Raw genomic sequence first — 23926 nt, 5'->3', positions numbered from 1 at the left:
CACACCGGTGCTCTTAAAAACTTGCAAATTTTACTAAAATCAAGTCTTGTAGTCACACTGATGTTTGCTGAACATTTGTGAATGTGTTGCAGGTAGTGACCGGCAGGAGTTTTACTGACAGTGACTTCAGAGGTGGACTCGACAACGGCATCTTACTCTGCGAGTGAGTAACTCTCCCAAGCTGCTTTTGTTTCTCTGTACAATAAAAATAAATCAGGACTTGGGCCTAAGTATAGGTCTTCTTGGGTTCTAAAATCTGTTCCTGACCCAAATCAACCTAATAATTTCTTACCTACTTCTTACCCTATTTGAAGATTCATTTGTAGATTTGTAAATTAATTTTCTGATTCGTGACATTTACATTAGCTACATTTTAAACCCATGTTATCAGAAATCCTGTACATTGTGTATGTAAAAAAAAAAAAAAAGAAAAGATAATGTTTTTGGTGGATTTGCACAAGTTGCTTTGTTAGAAGAAAAACACCTAAATTTATAGCTATTGTATGTTTAATTTTTGTTAATGGCTTAATCTACAGTATACATGGAAGCACGGATGGACAGAGAGGAAGAAATTATTTAATATGTATTTGTATAAATAAAATATTGCATGAATGCCCAAAAAATGCTTGAAACTAATAATCAAAAGTTGGCTTAAAAGAATTTGGGTATTCTTGGGTCTATTTTGTAAAGCACATTTATTTAAAATTACCCAAGGTCCTGTGTCCAAGGCACTCATCACAGTTTTGGACCTTTAACCTGCTCAAGTCTTGGGTCAGACCTGACAAAGCCCCAAAAATGACAAAAAAATACAAATAATAATAATAATAAAAAAAATAAAAATAAATAAAAAATAAGACAAAATAAATAAAAACACCATAAAAAGCACACACTATAAACATAGTCAACATTTTTGGGCAGATTTCAAATCTTTAGCATTACGCCCGTTTCACACCGCAAGCGTGAGCTTCGCGGCAGCGTCACGTCAGCGTAACTACAGCGTCACTGCAGCATCAGACTCGGCAGAGTATTCACACTGGAAGCGTTTGTTCAGCGTCACAGCAGCGCCTCCAAAGCGACATATTTCTTTACAAAGACAACTATAAATTTGTTTTTAGAAGTTGGTCAGTTATAAACTTGAAAGTTTTGAAGTCTTGGGGATTCGCTTTTAAATGGTAAACAACAAAAACAGCTTCTATCGTGTTGTTTCAGTCATACTCAAATATAGAAAGTGCTGTTTATACTGTTTTATTATTATTATTATTATTTTTTAATAATATATACTTTTACCCATAATCTACATTTCTTATAGAAGCTGTCAACAATGAATGAATAATGAATTTCTTATGTAGGCCTACTGTATATACTCCATTGTAACTTAAGATCCTGAGCTAGATGAATTGTTCGTTGTGAGTTTGATAAAATGCTTTAAGTTATAATTTGCTTATGGCAATTAAAAATGAAAAACAAGTTAAAATGGGTAAATCTTCTATACATATTTTTAATTGTTCATTTTCTTTCCTGACATACTCCAATTTGTCTTAAAGCACACTAGACATGCTTATTCTGTGCATTTTTAGCACGTTTTGTGTGAAATATTTATATTGTCCATCAAAAGTGTGCTGTCACTTTAATTGAGCGTGAGCGGCGCAGCAAAAATAGACTCGGCGCCGAAACCATCGCTGCTCACGTGCCGCTCACGCTTGCGGTGTGAAACGGGCGTTATGCTTCACGGCAGGCTATACCTTTACATTAGCTAACTATAAATATTGTTAAACGATATATATTGTTGCAACACTTTTTGTATTTCCTTCAGTTTCTCAGAGACAGTTTTTTGTGGAAAGCCAAAATCTTTATATATTAAACCCACATCTGTCAGATACCCACCCACAGTGCTGTTACATGCATACATATGATAATATATGTACAATTTAAACTTGAACAGACAAAGTGAAACGTTGCAACTGACCCCTAGTAGGACGGTTGCAACAGTCCACAGGACAGTTGCAACACTTATTAAAATGTAATAATAAAGAAACATTATATAACATTATATTGCAATTTCTTTATTTTATTTGTGAACATACAAAATGTATATTGGTTAAATTGTTGAATTTGTTAAATTGGCCATAAAAATACAAAGACTAGTAAAAGAACAAGTAACAATCATGTTTTGGTTAATTATTAGGCCTAAAAAAAAATTGACCAACAAAATATTTTTAATGAAAATCTAGACTGAAAATTTACTGAACTACTTCTGTGAACTCCTGAAATGAACTGTGTCTGTCTGTGTGTGTGTGTGATCTGTTGTGCGTTTCCTCTCTCGTGGCTCGTGGCATACTGTAAACAAAGAAAAATTACAGACTACACTGTGGCCTAGTTTGAGAGTATGTACTTAAAAAAAGGAGGGATACCTGGGTATTGAACGGGTTATTTATTAATCCATGAAATTATAATTGTATTATGTTAATATGACAAGCTTTTACATCAATGTTGTGATAAGGGACAGTTGCAACAGCATGCTGTTGCAACTGTCCCCACTCTGTCAGCCATGATGAAACTTACTATACTAGCTAGATACAATAGCTTTAACACTTGATAGCTATGCCTATTAGAAGCTAAAAAAACACTGATTTAAATTATATGAATGAATAATGCTTCACAAAAACAGTTTAGACAGTATGAGAAATATTCTGAACATTAAAAAAAATACTTTTTTACCTCAAAATTAGCTTTTCCCTGAAGGAATGGTCACAAATGGCTGATTTCTTTCAGATCGGGGGAGGGGCTAACTAAGCATGTGCAGTATGAGTATCATCACTCTAGCTCATTCCTGATTGGAGGAATAAGTCATGTTGCAACTGTCCCCTGTTGCAACCGTCCCCGCTCTCCCCTACAAACATTCACTGTTATCTTATGTCTGCTGAAAGCAGCTACGTTAATGTTTCCATGTAGTCTACACTGTGGCCAACAATGTAAATGGCATTACAATCTGAGAAATTCGAAAAGGCCAGTAGTAGTTTGCATCCCTGAAAATTAATGTCAGTCGTTTAACATTTTTTGAAAACAGCTGGCAAATATTGCTAAATTGTCTCATCATGTTTTGCTGTTTAGCCTACATCTTACCTCAGCTCGCATTCAAATGCCACAGCCTCCCAGCTCAGCTTTGTAAACAGTAAATACCGCCTTCTTCGATTTGATAGGCTAAAACATTTTGACACTGACGTGACCAGTGCTTTTGAACCGCTGCGGCTGACTCAAGTGGGCAGCGCGGGCCATAAGTCTGGGTCAATGGACGGATATAGGCTACGTAAATTTACTGTAATCCATTCCTTATATTTATGCGATGGTTGTACAGCGGCCCATCGGTATAACTCCCGGTGCTCCAGATAGCCAGTCCGCCACTGCACGGGTCCTACTTCTTGCCTTATCGTAACACTGTGTCTACAACGGACGCAAGCGGCACGGCGCGACAAAATACTATAGAACTCATTATAATCAGTGATGCTGTCTACACTGGATGCTGCGCCGCGACAAGACAAATCCTTGACAGTAAACTGCTCCCACAGTCTATTTACAATGTATTGACACAAATTTCAAATGATTTTCATCAGTTGCTTTGTCGCGTCCAGTGTAGACAGACATGATAACTGGTGTAAGCCTTCTTTTGTTCCGCAGACGTTTTACTCTTTTGTTTTTTTATCTGCCATCTCTATCTTTCTGTCGTCGTTCGGCATTTTTGAAAAAAATGCATAGCCCACCTTTAATGGAGCATTTTAATTTTATTCAAAAAATTGTTCACCCAAAAATTACAATTCAGTGAAAGTCAGTGAGGTCCAGTGTTGTTTAGACCCCTAACATTCTTTAAAATATATTTTTTATATCTTTTTTAATATGTTAAATATCTTTTAGTCATACAGGTTTGGAATGTCCTGTGGATGAGTAAATGATAACAGAATTTACTTTTTTATTAAATATCCCTTTAAGTATTAACTTGTAATATCAATAAAATTTATATTGTTTTTCTGTAATTATTTACGAGCAATAAAATAGACACAAACAAGAAAATTGGGCCATAAAATATAAAGCTGCAAAATGTGCATATGAGTTGTTCTTGGAAGAATGTGATTAGAAATTTTTGCTCATATTAATCTTCATTTTTGCTGTCTTTGATATCTGGCCAAATCCAAGCATGGTTTGAAATATTGTTGAAAGCTGTTGTAAAACTTTACTCTGAGAAAAAGACCCCAATATTCTCACATGTAAAGTCTGGGAAGCAAGGGACTTCTCATTTCATTCGGGTAGTCTTGTTTGAGTACTGTAGGAACTTTGCTGAGTAGTTTTTAACAGTGTTGGTTACTATTAGACTAATTGTTAAAAGCAGTGCTTATTTTGGAAGTTTTAGGGGGTGTTTAGCTGAACACTTCAAAGCTGTCCTGTTTCATTAAAGACTTACTAAATAATGATCGGGTAATCACAATGTTGTCATTATCCGTCACAAACATGCAAATACAGATACTCCTTCCATACACACACAAAACCTTGTTTTATTGTTGTAAGCACCAACAAAAGCAAACATCTTCGGTATATTTCAAAGTTTCAACTGTGAAGGGTCAGTATTTGATACTTGATGTTTTTGAGTAACTCTACTGAGGTCAGTTTTTTCATCACATTCTTATTGTTTTACACAGAAAAGCAAGTAATGGATCTTAGCCTGTTAACAGAAGGCCTTGCAGTGGAGAAAATAAGCTTTTCCGGCAAAGGGACACATACAGAGACAAGTAATTAACCCTCTGGGGTCTGAGGGTGTTTTGGGGCCCTGGAGAAGTTTTGACATGCACTGACATTTGTGTTTTTTTCAGTTGCTTATAAACATTTTAATGGCTAAAGTCTAAAAACACTGTATTCAGCATAAACTGCGCTACAATAATATGTGAGCAGCATATACGTACATGATTGTGTTTTTGAGAAAACAACGTTTATTAGAGAAAAAAAACTAAAATTTTAAAGTAACTGAAATAAGGCCATAAAACACATACAGAACATTTGTTCGCAAGACTTTTGAGAACTGGCTCTGGTAGCCTAGAATATTTGCTTCAAAATGATCTGAAAATAATCTAACTCACTCGTTCAGAGAAAACAATATATTAATTTAAATTTTCTAAGTCACTTTTTGAGTGGAAAGGCTCTATGCGAGAGGGCGTGAACTATCCTGAATAATGCTGTTACTCACACCTGAGAAGACAAAGGCCCGCATAATGAGCTCCATAATGAGCCATTCAGTCAGGTGTGTGACTGAGAGGGAATTGCTACAAGAAAGAATGTGAGGAAAAAAGAAATGTGTATACATATAACTATCACATAAAATAACTTGAGATTCACTTGCGAGTGCAGTTAAACAGTTTATTAGGAACAAACAAACAAATAAACAACAGAAGAGTCAAGACATCGTGGGTGCAATATCCAAAATATCCAAAACAGTGGCAGGAAACTGGAACCCAGGAAAACAGGAGACAGCAGAAACTGCATGGGAAAACACAAAACAGATGTGAGCAACACAATGAACGGACAAAGACAAAGCAAACATGGTGACAATACATACACTACCAGTCAAATTATTTCAACTGTAAGATTTGTAATGTTTTTTTTTTTTTAAGTGTCTTCAGCTCACCAAGCCTGCATTTATTTGATCCAAAGTACAGCAAAAACAGTACATTATATTTATTATAATATATAGGCCTACATATTGTTATTATTCAAAATAAATAAAGCACCACCCCCCCACTAAAATTAATAAATAAATTAGTGAGCATGTTGATAGTCTTATCAGGAGCAACTATATTATTACATTAGCGATCACCAATATTGCCCACGTGATTTTATAACATAGATGCACACATGCTTTGCATGTATTATCATACAATACAATTATCATACAACATTTTGCAACTGAAAAACTAAATTATTATTGTTAAGCTTATTATAAACGTTTGAGCAGGTATTTTCAAACAGACTAGGCTACTTCACAGTAAAGATTGGTCTAAACTTTCTTAGACATTACTTTTATATCATTGTTTATAGACCATATAACTATCCTCACGTCATGCAACATTTAAATGCAATGAAATGTTGCCTATCATATTTCAAAATGTTGCACTCGATTTCACACATTTTATTCTGGAGTTATAGTTTGGGAAAAGTTCACCTAGTAAATGCGTTCAACTTTGTCACAACAACACATTATCGAATGCCAATAAGAAACATTACTTACTCGGTATAAAATATCTCCTCCTCCGCCGGCTCAGCTGCGCTCGTGTTCTGTTTGTGAGGTAAACAAAGCTTTTTCCTCTCAGCGCGTCTTCTGGAGGTAAATACAACACTTTTTCCTCTCAGCGCGTCTTCTGAGGTAAATACAACTCTTTTTCCTCTCAGCGCGTTTCTGAGGTAAATACAAGGCTTATTCCTCACTGCGTGTTCTTCCAAAACTGAAAAGTATCTGAGGTGAACGCGATGCTGCTTTGTTTACGGTGGTGTGGGCGTTTACATGCCGCGTGGCTCGCGTGGAGATTTGTAATAACAAAGGCGCGAGCGCGTGGGCGTGCCCTAATTAGAGATAATGAGACCAGACGGAAAAACTGGACATGTCCTTGGTTTCATACGGATTACTTTATCACAGAATATTTGTTGTCGGTAAGACTTACTTCATTTAACAGTAGACATATCAAGCTTTCTATAGATATATTTCTCATGTCTCTGTGTGAAGTATTTGCTGAGTTACAGTTCATTTTAGTGACGTGTTTCAAAAAGCAGTTCATGGAGAAGACAGAGAGCGCACCCTGTTTGTTTTCTTTATTCTTCAAAAGCACAAAGTTGTGTTGTTCTTATGAGTGTATACAAATAAAAGTAGACCCCTTACAGATTCGAATGGTGTATTGCTCTTATCTGTACGATCAAAAATGGCAGAGTAATTCAAGCTCATTTCGGCCTTATCAGGAAAATCTGCCTCAAAACGCGTATACGCGTTTGTTGACCCCAGAGGGTTAACAACAAAAACTGTTTTAACCTCGATAATAATAAGAACCATTATTGATTACAACAAAATCAGCAAGATGCGACCAAGATGGAGGCGCGGTCCAGGTCCCAAAGACGGTGCTTTTATGTCTTTTAATGTCGTCTGTTCGTCTCCAAACAATGTCAATTTACCGCTAATTCATCGGGAGATCACTCCGGGATACATCTATGATCGCCAAAGCCTTTTGGATATCGACAACACATAACAACACAAACTCTTCTACTGAGAAGCTACGAGGCCTTTGTTTACTGCTGGAGCCGGACCTCGAGACCGCGGCCTTGCCTACTGACGCTACCCTCACAAGGCGGCGTCGCAAGCGGTGTGAGAGAGGACGGAAGCGCGGTAAGCGCGGAGGTATATGAGCCAGGCTAAGGGCTAACCCCACAAGACCGGCTCTTCCAACACTCATGCTGTCAAACGTTTGCTCTCTGGAAAACAAACTGGACTTAATTCAACTCAGTCAGTCTACACAGCATGAGGCAAGGGATTGTTGTGTTTCTGTATTCACTGAAACATGGCTAAACGACAACATCCCGGACTCCGCCATTCAGCTGCACGGGCTAACCTGCTACCGAGCGGACAGAGATTCATCACTGTCTGGTAAGAAAAGCGGGGGTGGCTTGTGTGTGTACGTCAACAAAAAATGGTGTAACAATGCTGTGGAAGTGACAAAACACTGTTCATCACTGGTGGAGTTTATGTTTGTGAAGTGTCGACCGTTCTATCTGCCGCGGGAGTTCACGGCCATTGTTATTGACACGGTCTACATTCCCCTGTGTACAAACGCTAAGGACGCATTTCGTGAACTGTACAGCGCCAAACAAATAACCCTGACGGCTTTTTCATCATAGCCGTTGACTTCAACCACGCAAACTTAAAGACAGTTTTGCCAAAGTTCTACCAACATGTGAACTTTGCAACAAGAGGAAATAACACACTGGACTTTGTTTACACAACAGAAAAGAACGCATACAAAGCCGAACCCTGCTCCCACCTCGGGTACTCGGACCACATCTCTGTTATGCTAATCCCAGCATACAGACCACTTCTCAAACTTGCCAAACCGGTTCTAAAGCAGATCACGGTATGGCCAGAAAATGCTACCTCAGCACTGCAGGACACAGACTGGAACATGTTTAAAGAGGCGGCCACCTACAACAACCACACAGACCTGCAAGAGTACACTGAAACTGTGACTGCTTACATCAAAAATTGCACTGATGATGTGACAGTCACCAAGACCATCACCACACGCACCAACCAGAAGCCATGGATGACAGCAGAGGTTTGTGGGCTGCTAAAAACCAGAGATGAAGCTTTCAGATCAGGAGATAAAGCAGCCCTCAAAACAGCAAGAGCCAATCTGTCCCGCAGCATCAAAAATGCAAAACGGTCATATGCTCAAAAAATCAACAATCACTTCACAGACAGCAGAGACGCACGGAGTCTGTGGCAAGCCATTCAGACCATCACAGACTACAAGCCCCCACCACAGGCCTGTGATGATGACATATCCCTCCCAGATACACTCAACCACTTTTATTCACGGTTTGAAATGCAGAATGACACACCTGCACAAAAACTGCCCACACCTCCCAACGACCAGGCACTCTGTCTGTCTCCAGCCGACGTAAGGAAGACCCTATCTAGGATCAACCCACGCAAGGCTGCGGGTCCCGACAACATACCTGGCCGTGTACTGAAAGACTGTGCTGAACAGCTGACAGATGTCCTAACAGATATCTTCAACACCTCGCTGAGCCAGGCAGTCGTCCCCACATGTCTCAAATCCACAACAATCATACCGGTACCAAAGAAATCACCTGTGTCCTGTCTAAATGACAACCGTCCCACAGCACTGACTCCAATCATGATGAAGTGCTTTGAGAGGTTAGTCATGCACAACATCAAAAACAGCCTCCCCAACACACTCGATCCGCTCCAGTTTGCATACCGTCCAAACCGCTCTACGGACGATGCAATTTCCTCCACCCTACACCTAGCTCTTACCCACCTAGAAAACAAAGACTCTTATGTTAGAATGCTGTTCATTGACTTCAGCTCAGCATTCAACACAATAATCCCACAACAGCTCATAAATAAACTAAACCTGCTGGGCCTTAACAACTCCCTATGTAATTGGATTCTGGACTTTCTAACCAGAAGACTGTCTGGTACGGGAACTGTACCGCAGCAGACCGCAAGACCCTCCAGCGGACAGTGAACATAGCTGCAAAGATCATCGGTGACCCTCTCCCCTCCATCCTGGACATTTTCCTTACACGATGCTCCAGCAAAGCCAATAGTATCGTGAAGGACTCCACACACCCCTCCCACAGTCTCTTCCAGCTTCTACCATCAGGAAGATGGTACCGGAGCATCAGAGCCCGCTCTGCCAGACTGCTCAACAGCTTCTTCCCCCAGGCTGTGAGAGCCCTGAACTCAAATCACCCCGCCCCTTTCTGAACCCCCATACAAACCCCCTACCTCCTGAAACATGGACCATCTGAAACTTATGGAACTTTTTTTTGTGCAATCGAAGTGTGCTACACACAGGTGAGTGGGCCTGTACAAACCACCTGTAGTAGCACACTCTCCTTATCTATGCGCACTAGTCACTTTTCACACACACTGCTGTGTGTATACAAATCCCACAAAAAGACTCAGTAATATATGAATGTTTACATGCTCATGCACTACAAATCATCCTGCACTGTTCCCCAGCCAGCCGCTGACTCACAATGTTTCTCTTCGCAAATGTACAGTATTTATCTGAAGCACTCGTATAGTTTGTATAGTTTGTATTTTTTCTTTTATGTATAGGTAAAAAAATTTGGTCCCACTTTACATTAGGTGGCCTTAACTACTATGTACTTACATTTCAATTTTTTTTTGTATTTGGTACAATGCACTTATTGTGTACATGAATGTTTTTACATTGTACTTATATTTTTAAAAATACCTATATGTAATTACATCTGTAATTAATTTCTGTAATTACATTTATAATTACACTGTTGACACATCCCTTACACCTTAACCCACCCTTAAACCTACCCATACCACCAAACCTGTCCCTAACCTTACCCGTATCCCACCTCAATAGCAGCAGAAGTGTTTTGCAATACAATATGAACACAATAAGTACATTGTACTTATTTTTTAATGTAAGTACATAGTAGATAAGGCCACCTAATATAAAGTGTGACCAAAAATTTTTATATATAGTATATTTATAGTCAAAATCTATCAGTAGGATAGTTGTGTATAGGTTTATATTGTTTTACTTCATTGCTGTATGCCTGTATTTATGTAGCACCGTGGTCCTGTGAGGCACGACATTTCGTTACACTGTATGCCCCCGCACATAGTGGAATGAAAATAAAGCTCAACTTGACATGACTTGACTTGATAATTGAGCATAAGTAAAAATGTATAATAAATGAGCACCAAATCAGCATAGTAAAATGATTTCTAAAGACTTATGTGACACTAAAGATGGGAGTAATGACAAATTCACCCTTGCCATTACAGAATACAGTACATACATAAAATATTCAGTATTTTAATAGAAAGCAGTTATTTTAAATAGTATTACAATACAATTACTGTGTTGCTGTATATCCAAAAAATAATAATAAAAATGCTCTTCCTTCAAAAACAAAATCTTATTCCAAAATTTTGACACGGTAGTGTACATGTACATTGGGGCAAAAAAGTATTTAGTCAGCCACCAATTGTGCAAGTTCTCCCACTTAAAAAGATGAGAGAGGCCTGTAATTTTCATCATAGGTATACCTCAACTATGAGAGACAAAATGAGAGAAATAAAAAAATCCAGAAAATCACATTGTAGGATTTTTAAAGAATTTATTTGAAAATTATGGTGGAAAATAAGTATTTGGTCAATAACAAAATCAATAACAAAATTTCATCTCAATACTTTGTTATATACCCTTTGTTGGCAATGACAGAGGTCAAACGTTTTCTGTAAGTTTTCAACACTGTTGCTGGTATTTTGGCCCATTCCTCCATGCAGATCTCCTCTAGAGCAGTAATGTTTTGGGGCTGTCGCTGGGCAACACGGACTTTCAACTCCCTCCAAAGATTTTCGATGGGGTTGAGATCTGGAGACTGGCTAGGCCACTCCAGGACCTTGAAATGCTTCTTACGAAGCCACTCCTTCATTGCCCGGGTGGTGTGTTTGGGATCATTGTCATGCTGAAAGACCCAGCCACGTTTCGTCTTCAATGACCTTGCTGATGGAAGGAGGTTTTCACTCAAAATCTCACGATACATGGCCCCATTCATTCTTTCGTTTTCACGGATCAGTCGTCCTGGTCCCTTTGCAGAAAAACAGCCCCAAAGCATGATGTTTCCACCCCCATGCTTCACAGTAGGTATGGTGTTCTTTGGATGCAACTCAGCATTCTTTCTCCTCCAAACACAACAAGTTGAGTTTTTACCAAAAAGTTCTATTTTGGTTTCATCTGACCATATGACATTATCCCAAACCTCTTTTGGATCATCCAAATGCTCTCTAGCAAACTTCAGACGGGCCCAGACATGTACTGGCTTAAGCAGGGGGACACGTCTGGCACTGCAGGATTTGAGTCCCTGGCGGCGCAGTGTGTTACTGCTTGATTGCTCATTGCTGTTCGATTGCTTCAGTCTTTTGTGCTGCTGAGAGGTTTGTGTTTGTAGCTCTGTGTACCTTTGCTTTTTATTGAATCTCTACCCTACTTTCACTCCCTTTTGTCTAAAGTGATAATATATAACTTAATTCCCACCATATTTCTGGTGTTATCTTTCAAACTAATCTAACTAATTTGATCGTTCGCCTTTAAAAACCGCGAGTGCAGCTTGTTAGCCCGTTAACTTGTCACACGCGGTTCCATTTGAGTTTCTATTCGTGCCTATTACTGTTTTTTTTCTTTTTTTCTCGCTCCGTTTTTCACGAGCTCATCAAACAACAGTGGTAAGTGGTAAGTTAAGTTGGTATCATTCAGCAATCACGGTGAGTAATGGCTTCTTCTCCTGCTATTGTTGTTTGCACTGTTTGCCACATGTATAGCTTATCTGTCTCTGTCAGCAGCGAGGGATTCACATGTGATGAATGCAGGGAAATAGTTAGGCTGACAGAGAAGGTTTTAGAACTAGAGACACGCATCCAAACTTTAGTTGAGGACAGTAAGAATGTGAGGGCTGTAGATACTGCTTTGGATGCGACTAGCTCAGGGAGTCCTGTACATTGTTTGGTTTCGGTTGAGCCCGTGCAGCAGGGCAACTGGGTGACAGTGAGGCGGCCTTGTCGCGGGTCAAAACACCACTCTTCCGTTCCGATCAAAACATCAAACAGGTTCTCCCCACTCAGTGAAACACCCACTGAAATACCTGATGAAAGTGCTCTAGTTATTGGTGATTCTATTGTACGGAACGTGAAAATAGAGACACCAGCCACCATAGTCCATTCTTTACCAGGATCCAGAGCGCCTGACATCTTGTAATGTAATCATCTTGTTTTAGCCAGGTTTCTGTCAAACAAAGCACATCTAGTTTATGGTCAGTGAACATATCATTTACAAAAAGTGCTTTTGAAGAAAGGGATCTAATATTCAATAAGCCAAGCTTTATCATGTGTTTATCTGTATTATATCGGTTTTTTATTTGTTGAACATCAATTAAATTGTTACTATTACTTTGGTTTGTATGTTTTCTGTATTTTCTAGTTCGGGGAACAGACACAGTCTCTATAGCGTGATATCTAGATGAAAAAGATTCTATGTGCTGAGAGTTAACTGACTTTGGTGACGTGAGGCGGCTAGCAGACGATCGGTTTAGCCAGTCTGTCTGCTTCCTGACCTGGGCTCCAGTTAGTCAAGTACGAACTCTAAGACTATGTGCCATATTTCTAGAGAGAAGAGCGGCACCACCCCAGGAGGGATGAACACCATCTGTTTTCAACAGGTCAGGTCTGCCCCAAAAATTCTTCCAATTGTCTATAAAGCCTATGTTATTTTGCGGGCACCACTTAGACATCCGGCCATTGAGTGACAACAGTCTGCTATGAATCTCATCGCCACGATAAGCAGGGAGCGGACCAGAGCATATTACAATGTCTGACATTGTACTTGCAAGTTCACACACCTCTTTAACATTATTTTTAGTGATCTCCGACTGGCGAAGTCGAACATCGAAGTCGAACAGCGGCGATGTGGATAACAATCTTACTGAATTTACGTTTAGCATTAGTCAGCACTTTTAAATTTGCCAAGATGTCAGGCGCTCTGGATCCTGGTAAAGAATGGACTATGGTGGCTGGTGTCTCTATTTTCACGTTCCGTACAATAGAATCACCAATAACTAGAGCACTTTCATCAGGTTTTTCAGTGGGTGTTTCACTGAGTGGGGAGAACCTGTTTGATGTTTTGATCGGAACGGAAGAGTGGCGTTTTGACCCGCAACTAGGCTGCCTCACAGTCACCCAGATGCCCTTGCTGCAAGGGCTCAACCGAAACCGAACAATGTACAGGACTCCCAGAGCTAGTCGCATCCAAAGCAGTATCTACAGCCCTCACATTCTTACTATCCTCAACTAAAGTTTGGATGCATGTCTCTAGTTCTAATCTTCTCTGTCAGCCTAACTATTTCCCTGCATTTTTCACATGTGAATCCCTCGCTGCTGACAGAGACAGATAAACTGTACATGTGGCAAACAGTGCAAACAACAATAGCAGGAGAAGAAGCCATTACTCACTGTGATTGCTGAATGATACCAACTTAACTTACCACTGTTGTTTGATGAGCTCGTGAAAAACGGAGTGAGTAGAATAGAAACTCAAATGGAACCGTGAGTGACAAGCTAACGGGCTAACAAGCTGCACTCGCGGTTTTAAAAGCGAACGATCAAATTAGTTAGATCAGTTTGAAAGATAACACCAGAAATATGGTGGGAATTAAGTTATATATTATCACTTTAGACAAAAGGGAGTGAAAGTAAGGTAGAGATTCAATAAAAAGCGAAGGTACACGGAGCTACAATCACAAACCTCTCAGCAGCACAACAGACTGAAGCAATCGATCGAAGAAATGTGAGACGGGCCTTTGTGTTCTTTTTTGTCAGCAATGGCTTTTGCCTTGGAACTCTCCCAAGGATGCTGTTTTTGCCCAGTCTCTTTCTTATTGTTGAATCATGAACACTGACCTTAATTGAGGCGAGTGAGGCCTACAGTTCTTTAGATGTTGTTCTGGGTTCTTTTATGACCTCCTGGATGAGTCGTCTTTGTGCTCTTGGAGTAATTTTGGTAGGCCGGCCACTCCTGGGAAGGTTCACCACTGTTCCAAGTTTTCTCCATTTGTAGATAATGGCTCTGACCATGGTTTGCTGGAGTTCCAAAGCCTTATAAATGGCTTTATAACCCTTTCCAGACTGATACATGTAAACTATTTTGTTTCTCATCTGTTTATGAATTTCTTTAGATCGCAGAATGATGTGTTGCTCTTTAAACATGCTTCACTTTGTCAGACAGGTTCTATTTAAGTGATTTCTTGATTCAACAGTTCTGGCAGTAATCAGGCCTGGGTTTGGCTAGTGAAATTTAACTTAGCTTTCTAAAATAATGTGGTTAATCATAGTTCTTTAATGATTTAATAGGAGGGGGCAAGCACTTTTTCACACAGGGCCATGTGGGTTTGGATTTTGTTTTCCCTTCATAATAAAAAACTTAATTTAAAAACTGCATGTTGTGTTTACTTGTGTTATCTTTGATTAATATTTACATTTGTTTGATGATCTGAAACATTAAAGTGTGACAAACATGCAAAAAATTTAAAAATCAGGAAGGGGGCCAACACGTTTTCACACCGCTGTATGCCTAGAATGACCTTGTCCAATTTGCCACCCAATAAATTAATTCGTAATGCTGATATACAGGTTTGTTTTAGATGGAAATATAGATGGAAGTATACTAGTCAACAAAAATTTGACTGGTTGATTACTTGGACTCATGGCTAGTTCATATGCACTTGGGTATGTTTTTTGTCATAATTTCTTCATTGTGGTTATTACACTTCACCTCTGATCTGGCTCTGTAATGCCTCTATTGTATTATAAAATAATAGAGGCATCATTGAGATGCATTGCTGTGTGTGTGTGTGTGTGTGTGTGTGTGTGTGTAATGTGCTAAAGGTTAGTTCAGACAAAACATAGATGAGGCCCATAACCTCCTCAGCACAACAGGGAGTTAGAGTATGTGGACCCTGTAAACACACACACACACACACACACGCTAACATACAGTTTGTACATACAATTCTGACCAAGCTTGTTTTCAGTTGGTACAGTTGAAGTGCTCAGGTCAAGACTATTATAAAAGCACGCTGTATGATCTTTTACATTAATGTCCTTAGCGTGATTTCTGTGGGTCTGTTATGCGGAAGCCCTCGTGTCTGATCCCTGTAAGACTTTCCAGATGTATCCTCAAACACTTTTCTCTCCTACAATTATAGCTCAACATGAAACACACTCTAACTTCCTTTATATTTTACTATAGACAGGCCTTTATTTTGCTCTGCTTCCTGAAACTCGACAGTGGTTTTTATTACACATTTTGTCTATCGGATCACATTACATCAGAGGATTTCTACCATTGAATTTAGTGTCCCTGTCATATAGGACTGTGGATATACTGTGAACAAAGCATTTTTTCAACAATCTCACTCACCACGGACAAATTTGTTGATGAAAAGTGTTATGTGTGCCTTCTGGACATTTGCTTGCTTTCATCTCCTCTATTTTTCTTCTCATGCACTGTTTACTTGTTGAACAGCCAATCAGAGTGACATCTTCCACATACGGGCTCAGCCACTGATTCAACATGTTCAAATGTCCGAAAAGCCGCCAGTGCGTCCAGCTTATGGGAATGGTGGAAAACAAACTGCAAAATTGGGCCGACAAATGGCCAGCGATGGCCTGACATTGGCTGACAGCTGACTGGTATCCATCTCACATTCCCTAAAGAAATCTTACCCAACCTGAAAAAAAGGACTTTGATTGGAACTTTTAATTTCTATTTGGAATGTTATCAGTATTCAAAGACTGTCTGGTGGGTGAAGTAACCTGATCATCTGTGTTGCTTGTTTATGCAGGCAGATGTGGCAAATGCTATTGATCCCTGTCCCTTTAAGCAAAGGCTGCAAAGGTTATAACTGTGAAGCTGCTTTGCAACAATCTGTATTGTGCAGAGCACTATAGAAATAAAGGACGCTTGATTTTTTTTTTTTTTCTTGGCCTCTGCTTAAGTTGTTGACAAAACAGCAAAATAATCAAATATGTGTGATTGAGACTGTATAACTTTTTGTGGGGTTTGGTTCTGATTCAGGATGTCTGATGTGTCTCTCTCTCAGACTCCTGAACACAATCAGACCGGGTCTCGTGAAGAAGATAAATAGACTGCCCACTCCTGTAGCTGCTCTGGTAAGTGTTTCTACTTATCTATTCATTCAGCCCTGTACCCACCTCTCTTGTCTAAGCATCTTTGATTTCTTTTTTTATATTATTCTGGAAAGGAAGTCCTCTCAAGCCTATCTGAAAAATCTGACTTTTCAAAAATTAATAAAAAAAATAAATAAATAAAAATATATATATATATATATATATATATATACAGTCTTGACAAAAAGTATTTAGTCAGCCACCAATTGTGCAAGTTCTCCCACTTAAAAAGATGAGAGAGGCCTGTAATTTTCATCATAGGTATAGCTCAACTATGAGAGACAAAATGAGAAAGAAAATCACATTGTAGGATTTTTAAAGAATTTATTTGCAAATTATGGTGGAAAATAAGTATTTGGTCAATAACAAAATTTCATCTCAATACTTTGTTATATACCCTTTGTTGGCAATGACAGAGGTCAAACGTTTTCTGTAAGTCTTCACAAGGTTTTCACACACTGTTGCTGGTATTTTGGCCCATTCCTCCATGCAGATCTCCTCTAGAGCAGTAATGTTTTGGGGCTGTCGCTGGGCAACACGGACTCCAAAGATTTTCGATGGGGTTGAGATCTGGAGACTGGCTAGGCCACTCCAGGACCTTGAAATGCTTCTTACGAAGCCACTCCTTCGTTGCCCGGGCAGTGTGTTTGGGATCATTGTCATGCTGAAAGACCCAGCCACGTTTCAGCTTCAATGCCCTTGCTGATGGAAGGAGGTTTTCACTCAAAATCTCACGATACATGGTCCCATTCATTCTTTCGTTTACACGAATCAGTCGTCCTGGTCCCTTTGCAGAAAAACAGCCCCAAAGCATGATGTTTCCACCCCCATGCTTCACAGTAGGTATGCTGTTCTTTGGATGCAACTCAGCATTCTTTCTCCTCCAAACACGACAAGTTGAGTTTTTACCAAAAAGTCAAATTTTGGTTTCATCTGATTCTCCCAATCCTCTTCTGGATCATCCAAATGCTCTCTAGCAAACTTCAGATGGGCCCGGACATGTACTGGCTTAAGCAGGGGGACACGTCTGGCACTGCAGGATTTGAGTCCCTGGCAGCGCAGTGTGTTACTGATGGTAGACTTTGTTACTTTGGTCCCAGCTCTCTGCAGGTCATTCACTAGGTCCCCCCGTGTGGTTCTGGGATTTTTGCTCACAGTTTGACCCCACGGGGTGAGATCTTGCGTGGATCCCCAGATCGTGGGAGATTATCAGTGGTCTTGTATGTCTTCCATTTTCTAATAATTGCTCCCACAGTTGATTTCTTCAAACCAAGCTGCTTACCTATTGCAGATTCAGTCTTCCCAGCCTGGTGCAGGTCTACAATTTTGTTTCTGGTGTCCTTTGACAGCTCTTTGGTCTTGGCCATGGTGGAGTTTGGAGTTGGACTGTTTGAGGTTGTGGACAGGTGTCTTTTATACTGATAACGAGTTCAAACAGATTCCATTAATACAGGTAACGAGTGGAGGAGAGAGGAGCCTCTTAAAGAAGAAGTTACAAGTCTGTGAGAGACAGAAATCTTGCTTGTTTGTAGGTGACCAAATACTTATTTTACCGAGGAATTTACCAATTAATTCTTTAAAAATCCAACAATGTGATTTTCTGGATTTTGTTTTCTCATTTTGTCTCTCATAGTTGAGGTATACCTATGATGAAAATTACAGGCTTCTCTCATCTTTTTAAGTGGGAGAACTTGCACAATTGGTGGCTGACTAAATACTTTTTTGCCCCACTGTATAGTATTTCTGTAATACTTCTTTGCTGAAAAAAGTATTATGGTTTCCATAAAATATTAAGCAGCACAGCTGTTTTCAACACTGATAACAATAAGAAATGAGTATCAAATCAGCATATTAAAATGGTTTCTGAAGAATCATGTGACACTAAAGAATGGATAATTGTGGGGACTACAAATTCTGCTTTGCCATGATAGGAATAAATCACATTTTAAAATATATTAAATAGTTAGTTTAGCTAGTAATAATATTTCACAATACTGCTACTTTTACTGTATTTTAGATCAAATAAATGCAGAATTTTAAAACTTCAAAAAGACTACAAAAATGTAAAATGTCTTACTGACCCCAAACATTTGCTGGTACATGAATGCTTTGTGTAAATATCTGAGAGGTGCTACATACTGTTGTTTTTTTAGCTCTATTATTGGTCCTGCAGATTTGCTTTATACAACATTAGGAAGATCAGGCCCTTTCTTTCGGAACATGCAACACAACTCCTTGTTCAAGCTCTTGTTCTGTCCAGACTGGACTATTGCAGTGTTCTCTTGGCAGGTCTTCCAGCCAGTTCCATCAAACCTCTACAATTAATCCAAAATGTCGCTGCAAGATTAATCTGTAATGAGCCGAAAAGAACGCACGTCACACCTCTGTTCATCAATTTGCACTGGCTACCAATAGTTGCTCGCATAAAATTCAAGGCATTAAGCTGTGTTCACACTAGCAGCGACTTTTGTAGAAAGCTAGTCCCCCCCCCCTCCCATTCTACTTGTTTTCTTTCATTAGAAAACAAACAAACAACAAACCTTGCTCCATGTACTGCGTTAGGCTAACCAAGACTTGTCACAGCGCTTGCATATTGTTGGTCTTTTGTTGGTTTTGATTGCTTCTGTTGTCCTCATTTGTAAGTGGCTTTGGATAAAAGCGTCTGCTAAATGACTAAATGTAAATGTAAATGTATTATTTGATGAGTTGGGCTGCTGTGTATAAGAATAGCTGATTGGGAGACTGTTATGCTGTGGTGTTTCATTTTTCCAATCTGAAGTATTGTAAGTAATCTTTTTTTGAATACTTTATTTTGTCTTTCCATTCAATTCACTAATTGAACAAAACTAGACAAATACAGAATTCTTTTATAAAGACAATATTTTTCCCCAGAATTTTTTTCAGTTTCTTCTTTTCCTTTTTTGTGATAATAAAATGCTGCACCACACACAAAGTGTTTTTGTTTTTTTTGTTTTTTTTTGCAGTGTACATTTTGCAGTGGGCATGCAGTTTTGCTATATACAGTCTTGGTCTTGTCTACAGCATGGGTGTCCTGGATCCCACTTTGAAACAAATATTTGGCTCAACTTTGAGTAAAATGTAAATGTTTTTGAAGATGTGAACATTTTGAAAAGTTTATAACATTCACTGCATCCTTGGGATAATCACTTAATGTTTATATGGACAACATATCTCTCTGAATAGTCAAATAATCAACCATCCGAGTCTGTGTGACATTAGCTGTGAAGAAAGTTCACATTAACTTTCCACAGTGATGAAAACATCTGGTAGGAATCTGAAGAATCTTCTTGAATTGCTTTGTGATAAAGTTTGGTAGTTTGATGTCGGCAAAACTTTAAGGTCTCTGCCTGAGTCTTTGTGGTTTCATAGTTTAGCTACGAAATAGATATTAGTCTAAATGTCAAACTCTGTATTGAGTTAAAATCACGCTGAGGCTTCAGGCTAATGAATGCACCTCTTGTTTTCTTTAAGGGTGTTCTTTCAGTTTTGCCCTCCACCTCCTTTTGTCCTCTCACATCAATGACGAGTCTCAGAGTCACGTACCCTCCTCTGCTCAGCCCTTGAGTGAATAAAAACAAGTAGGGTACAACGGGGCTAAAGGCCCACCTTAAGAAAAAATGTGCTATTCACTGTGCCTAAAATGTATAATTGCAGAAAAAATATATACGTTGTATTGAACATTAATGGAGCAACAGATTTTGTGTGAAAATAAATCATTCAAGTTGTTTATTTTGTTTAAAAATCTTATAAATGTATGAGGGGGCAAGGGGGGCCTTTTACCCCACACACGGGGTAAAAGGCCCACGGTATTAATACAAATACTTCAGCTAAAATAATGTTTTTTTAAATAATGTCTAAGTTAATACTTGTTCAAAACAATCACTTTAGCAAAGTTTGTACTATTTTCTGCTTATTTTGAAAAACAAAAGAATTAATTTTTGTTCAATAAATATACTGTCATTAAAATATGTTAATATAAAAAAAATTTTAAATACAGAAACAAAATCATTTTAATAAGTAAAGATTCTGAAAGCGTTGAAGGAGATCCAACAATAATTTAATATATATTTACAGTAGTAACAACAAATTATATTTTATTATATGATATGATTAATTTAATGTTTTTAAATATGATGGTTTCATTCTAAACATGGTGATTATCTCTAATATGGACACCCAACATAATATATGATATTTACCATCTGAATCTAATCATGTCATGTCAACAAATAGAAAAGTCAGTCTTCTATTAATTATCATGTTAATTACTGTGCGCCTTTAGCCCCAACAGCAGGGGTGCTTTTTTACCCCAAATACCATACTTTTACATATTCTTTCATTATTTAAAAACTGTTGCTTTAATTATCTTAAACAAAACTGAAAATCATAAAGACCACCTTTGTCTCAAAATCTATGCATTAATTTTAGTGATTCTCATTTTATACTTAAATCTACAACATTCTAAAAAACATAAAATATTAGATCAAGTAAGCACAGAATGCTTTGCGCTGCTGCACGCGATAATGTCAAGGATCGGACAGATATACACGTGCATCTTGAAAAGCGGATGTTTTGGAAAGTGCTAAGCCATGTTTTTGTGCCATCTAGTGGTTTAGATTAAAATAATATCAAAGGCGCCTTTTACCCCGGGGCACCTTTAGCCCCGTTGTACCCTATATGCAAGACAGGGGGGCGACTCGCTATTCATTTAATGACTTCTTTGATTAAGGTAATAAAAAGCTTTGTAAGAGTTTGGAGGACAGCAGCCAGAAGAAGAAAACAGAGTGAAAACAACAGGTGTTAATCACCCAGTGCTTAGAATTTGTGTTTTGAAGGAAGTTTAGTTTGGCTGGGCCCTTTCCTTTCTCCTCCATCATTCACCCCTTCCCTCGCTAGATTGGGTGTCTTATCTTCCCCGTTCACTAATCAGTGCTGCCACCCTCATAACAGACATGGGTAATTACATGCCAGCATTCCTTAAATCTCTCTATCTCACTCTCTGCCTGGTTTCCCCCATGTCATAATGGGATCCCGGAGCTACAATTACGCTGGAATATCTTATTGCACTTTAAAGCCCTGAATGTTTCCTTGTGCCTATTATATCAGACAAGATCTCTCATGTTCGTATTACAATAACTGTTACAATCAACCTAGACAGGCATCATATGCATGCTTTGTTGTGAAAGCTGTTCCAAATGGTGGGTAGCAATGTTGCAATATATTAAATATAATGATATTATATTTTATATAAGTTATGGTCATCAAATCTGATTGTTTGAGCATTTCTCATTCCAAGAGTGCAGATATCATAGTCCAACAGCACTGGGGACTCTGCTTGTCTATATTTGTTTCAGACAGACTAGTCAGTCTGTGCATTAGTGTTGGGGACTTTTTGGATATTACACTGATACCCCAGTAGTTAGTTAATTCTGTTGTTCTGCTGAACTTTTTTTCTAACTTTCAGCATTTTTTCTTGTGTTAAATTGCTTAAATATTACATTGAATTCTAGTTAAGGAATGCAACAATACAGAACCTTTTGACCAATAACAATAACCGATAATCAGTTTAGTTCCTCGAGGAGGAATCATTTTTGTTTTTTCAGGGTGGCCTTTGTTTGGAGGATTACATGGAGGAGTTTACTAACATCTGCCATCGAGCAACATGTGAAGCTCATGAACCTTATGCTTATGAAAGGTTTTAGGTGCGGGCTGGACAAGGTGTGGGCATCCACTTCCAAATGCCCAGAGGTGATCCCTGCTGGAGTCTAAAACAATACATCAACTTCGCTCTCTGAGTGAACAGGTCCTCTTTTGAGGTGGGAAATAGTGATGAGAAGAACAGAGCAACCGTCCATGAGTCACATCACTCATTTCAGATTCCAGCCAGCCATCACCCATTTAGATGGACGGTCAGCCAGAGCCCACCGCAGATGGAGTGCTCAGATGGGCTCCTCCTCACTCGCATGAGCCGTCAGCTTCACCTCGACCCTCCGGGACTTTGGTGTCACCCTGGCTCTCCGTCTGCTCAGCTCCCCATGGGTCACCTCCAGCGGCTCCGTCTCCATCACTCATACCCAGGGTATCGTCAAGGGCATCTCCACCATGGCTCCTCCCTCCCTTGACTCCACCATGGGCCTGCATCCTGGCTGGTCTCTGGTTCACCACCTGGCTTCTCCTGCTCCTGGCTCCTCCCTCCATCATCACCAGCTTGGTGTTTCCCGCAGTCGCCTTCCACTGGTGCCTGCTTTTTACCTGCTTCATGCCATCCTCCAGAGCCCCCTCCCTCCTTCCTCAGTTGGACTTATGACGCTGGGACTCGCCTTCCAGGAGTTGGGAGTACTGTCACAGTTATGTTCTGTATAGGTCTGTTCCTTTGTCATTTTTTCTTGTTTTTGCCTGTGTTCCCTTTGCTTATTTTTGCTATGGTTTCTGATTCTGATTTAAGCCCTGAGTTTCTTCTGTTCACTGTTCGGTCTCGTTTATGGTATGTGTGTATTGTGTTGCACGGATTCTCATGTTTATTAAAACTCTTAGTTAACTTTCTTCAACATGTGCTATTTTTGTATTACTACACAAATGTTACACGTTACACATTTTGACATTGTACAAACACTGGATCTCGTGAGACTGGTTACTGGTTAAAAAAACAAAAAAACAGCAAATATAACATTGACGACAATTATGATAAATAAATTTATCAGTAAATAATATATTAGACACTAAAAGGTCTCAAAAAATAGTTTATTTAAAAATCAAATATTCATGCATTCATGATATTGCTGCAGTTGCCTTATTACGCAATACAGCCCAAGGGACTTTAACATTTTTCAAGTATTTCGAAACAAAATACCACAACCTGAATTATTGCAACCATTGCACTTTCAGACAAGCTCAGGTCTGTCGTCTTCTAAAATAATGCAGGTCTTCTTGGCACTTGCAACCAGCTCAAAACTATTGTCAAGAGCAAATTGCACAAACATGCTGTTATCTCCTGCATCATAATAAAACAGGTTAACTCCCCCTTCCTTTTCCTGTTTTTTTTTGGTTAGTAGGACTTTTGGCCCTCCAGACTTACTATTTTGTAGCCTACAGTTAGGGGGCTCTCAAGTTTGTTTTTGCTTGTTGTTAGTTTTGCATAAATTGCTGTAATGTTTTAGTTCGTAGCTGTGTGCTCATACAGAGAAGCAGGCCAATTTGAAGTGCAGACCTGGAATGTTTTAGAGAGTTTGTCAGGGTTTAATAGATAAGTGTGTTCAACGCTTATCAAAATAGTCAGAGTTATAAATCATAATTAAAATGAATTGAGTAAATAATCTCAGTACACACTGTAGTTCAAGAGATTTT

The 23926-nt window shown here is 39.0% G+C and overlaps 1 protein-coding gene across 20 annotated transcripts in view; it reads left to right on the top strand.

The window, feature by feature from the left end:
- limch1b (LIM and calponin homology domains 1b) overlaps nt 1-23926 on the top strand; it is a 299726-nt gene that overhangs the window by 118643 nt on the left and 157157 nt on the right. For 18 of the 20 annotated variants that reach the window (XR_009274142.1, XR_009274145.1, XR_009274150.1 and 15 more), the window contains exons 3-4: nt 97-163; nt 16474-16543. Coding sequence is in view for 6 of the 20 variants with exons in the window: in XM_058797793.1 (XP_058653776.1) it covers nt 97-163; nt 16474-16543 (137 nt within the window). In the remaining 14 variants the exon portion in view is untranslated. Of the gene's footprint in view, nt 1-92; nt 164-16473; nt 16544-23926 lie in introns of all 20 variants that reach the window. The other 2 variants (XR_009274143.1, XM_058797791.1) reach the window with 1 other exon arrangement.

This window comes from Onychostoma macrolepis, chromosome 14 (assembly GCF_012432095.1).
Source record: "Onychostoma macrolepis isolate SWU-2019 chromosome 14, ASM1243209v1, whole genome shotgun sequence".
Classification (NCBI taxonomy): Eukaryota; Metazoa; Chordata; class Actinopteri; order Cypriniformes; family Cyprinidae; genus Onychostoma; species Onychostoma macrolepis.
The sequence above is the reverse complement of the archived record's forward strand: the minus strand, read 5'-3'. Positions and strand labels throughout refer to the sequence as shown.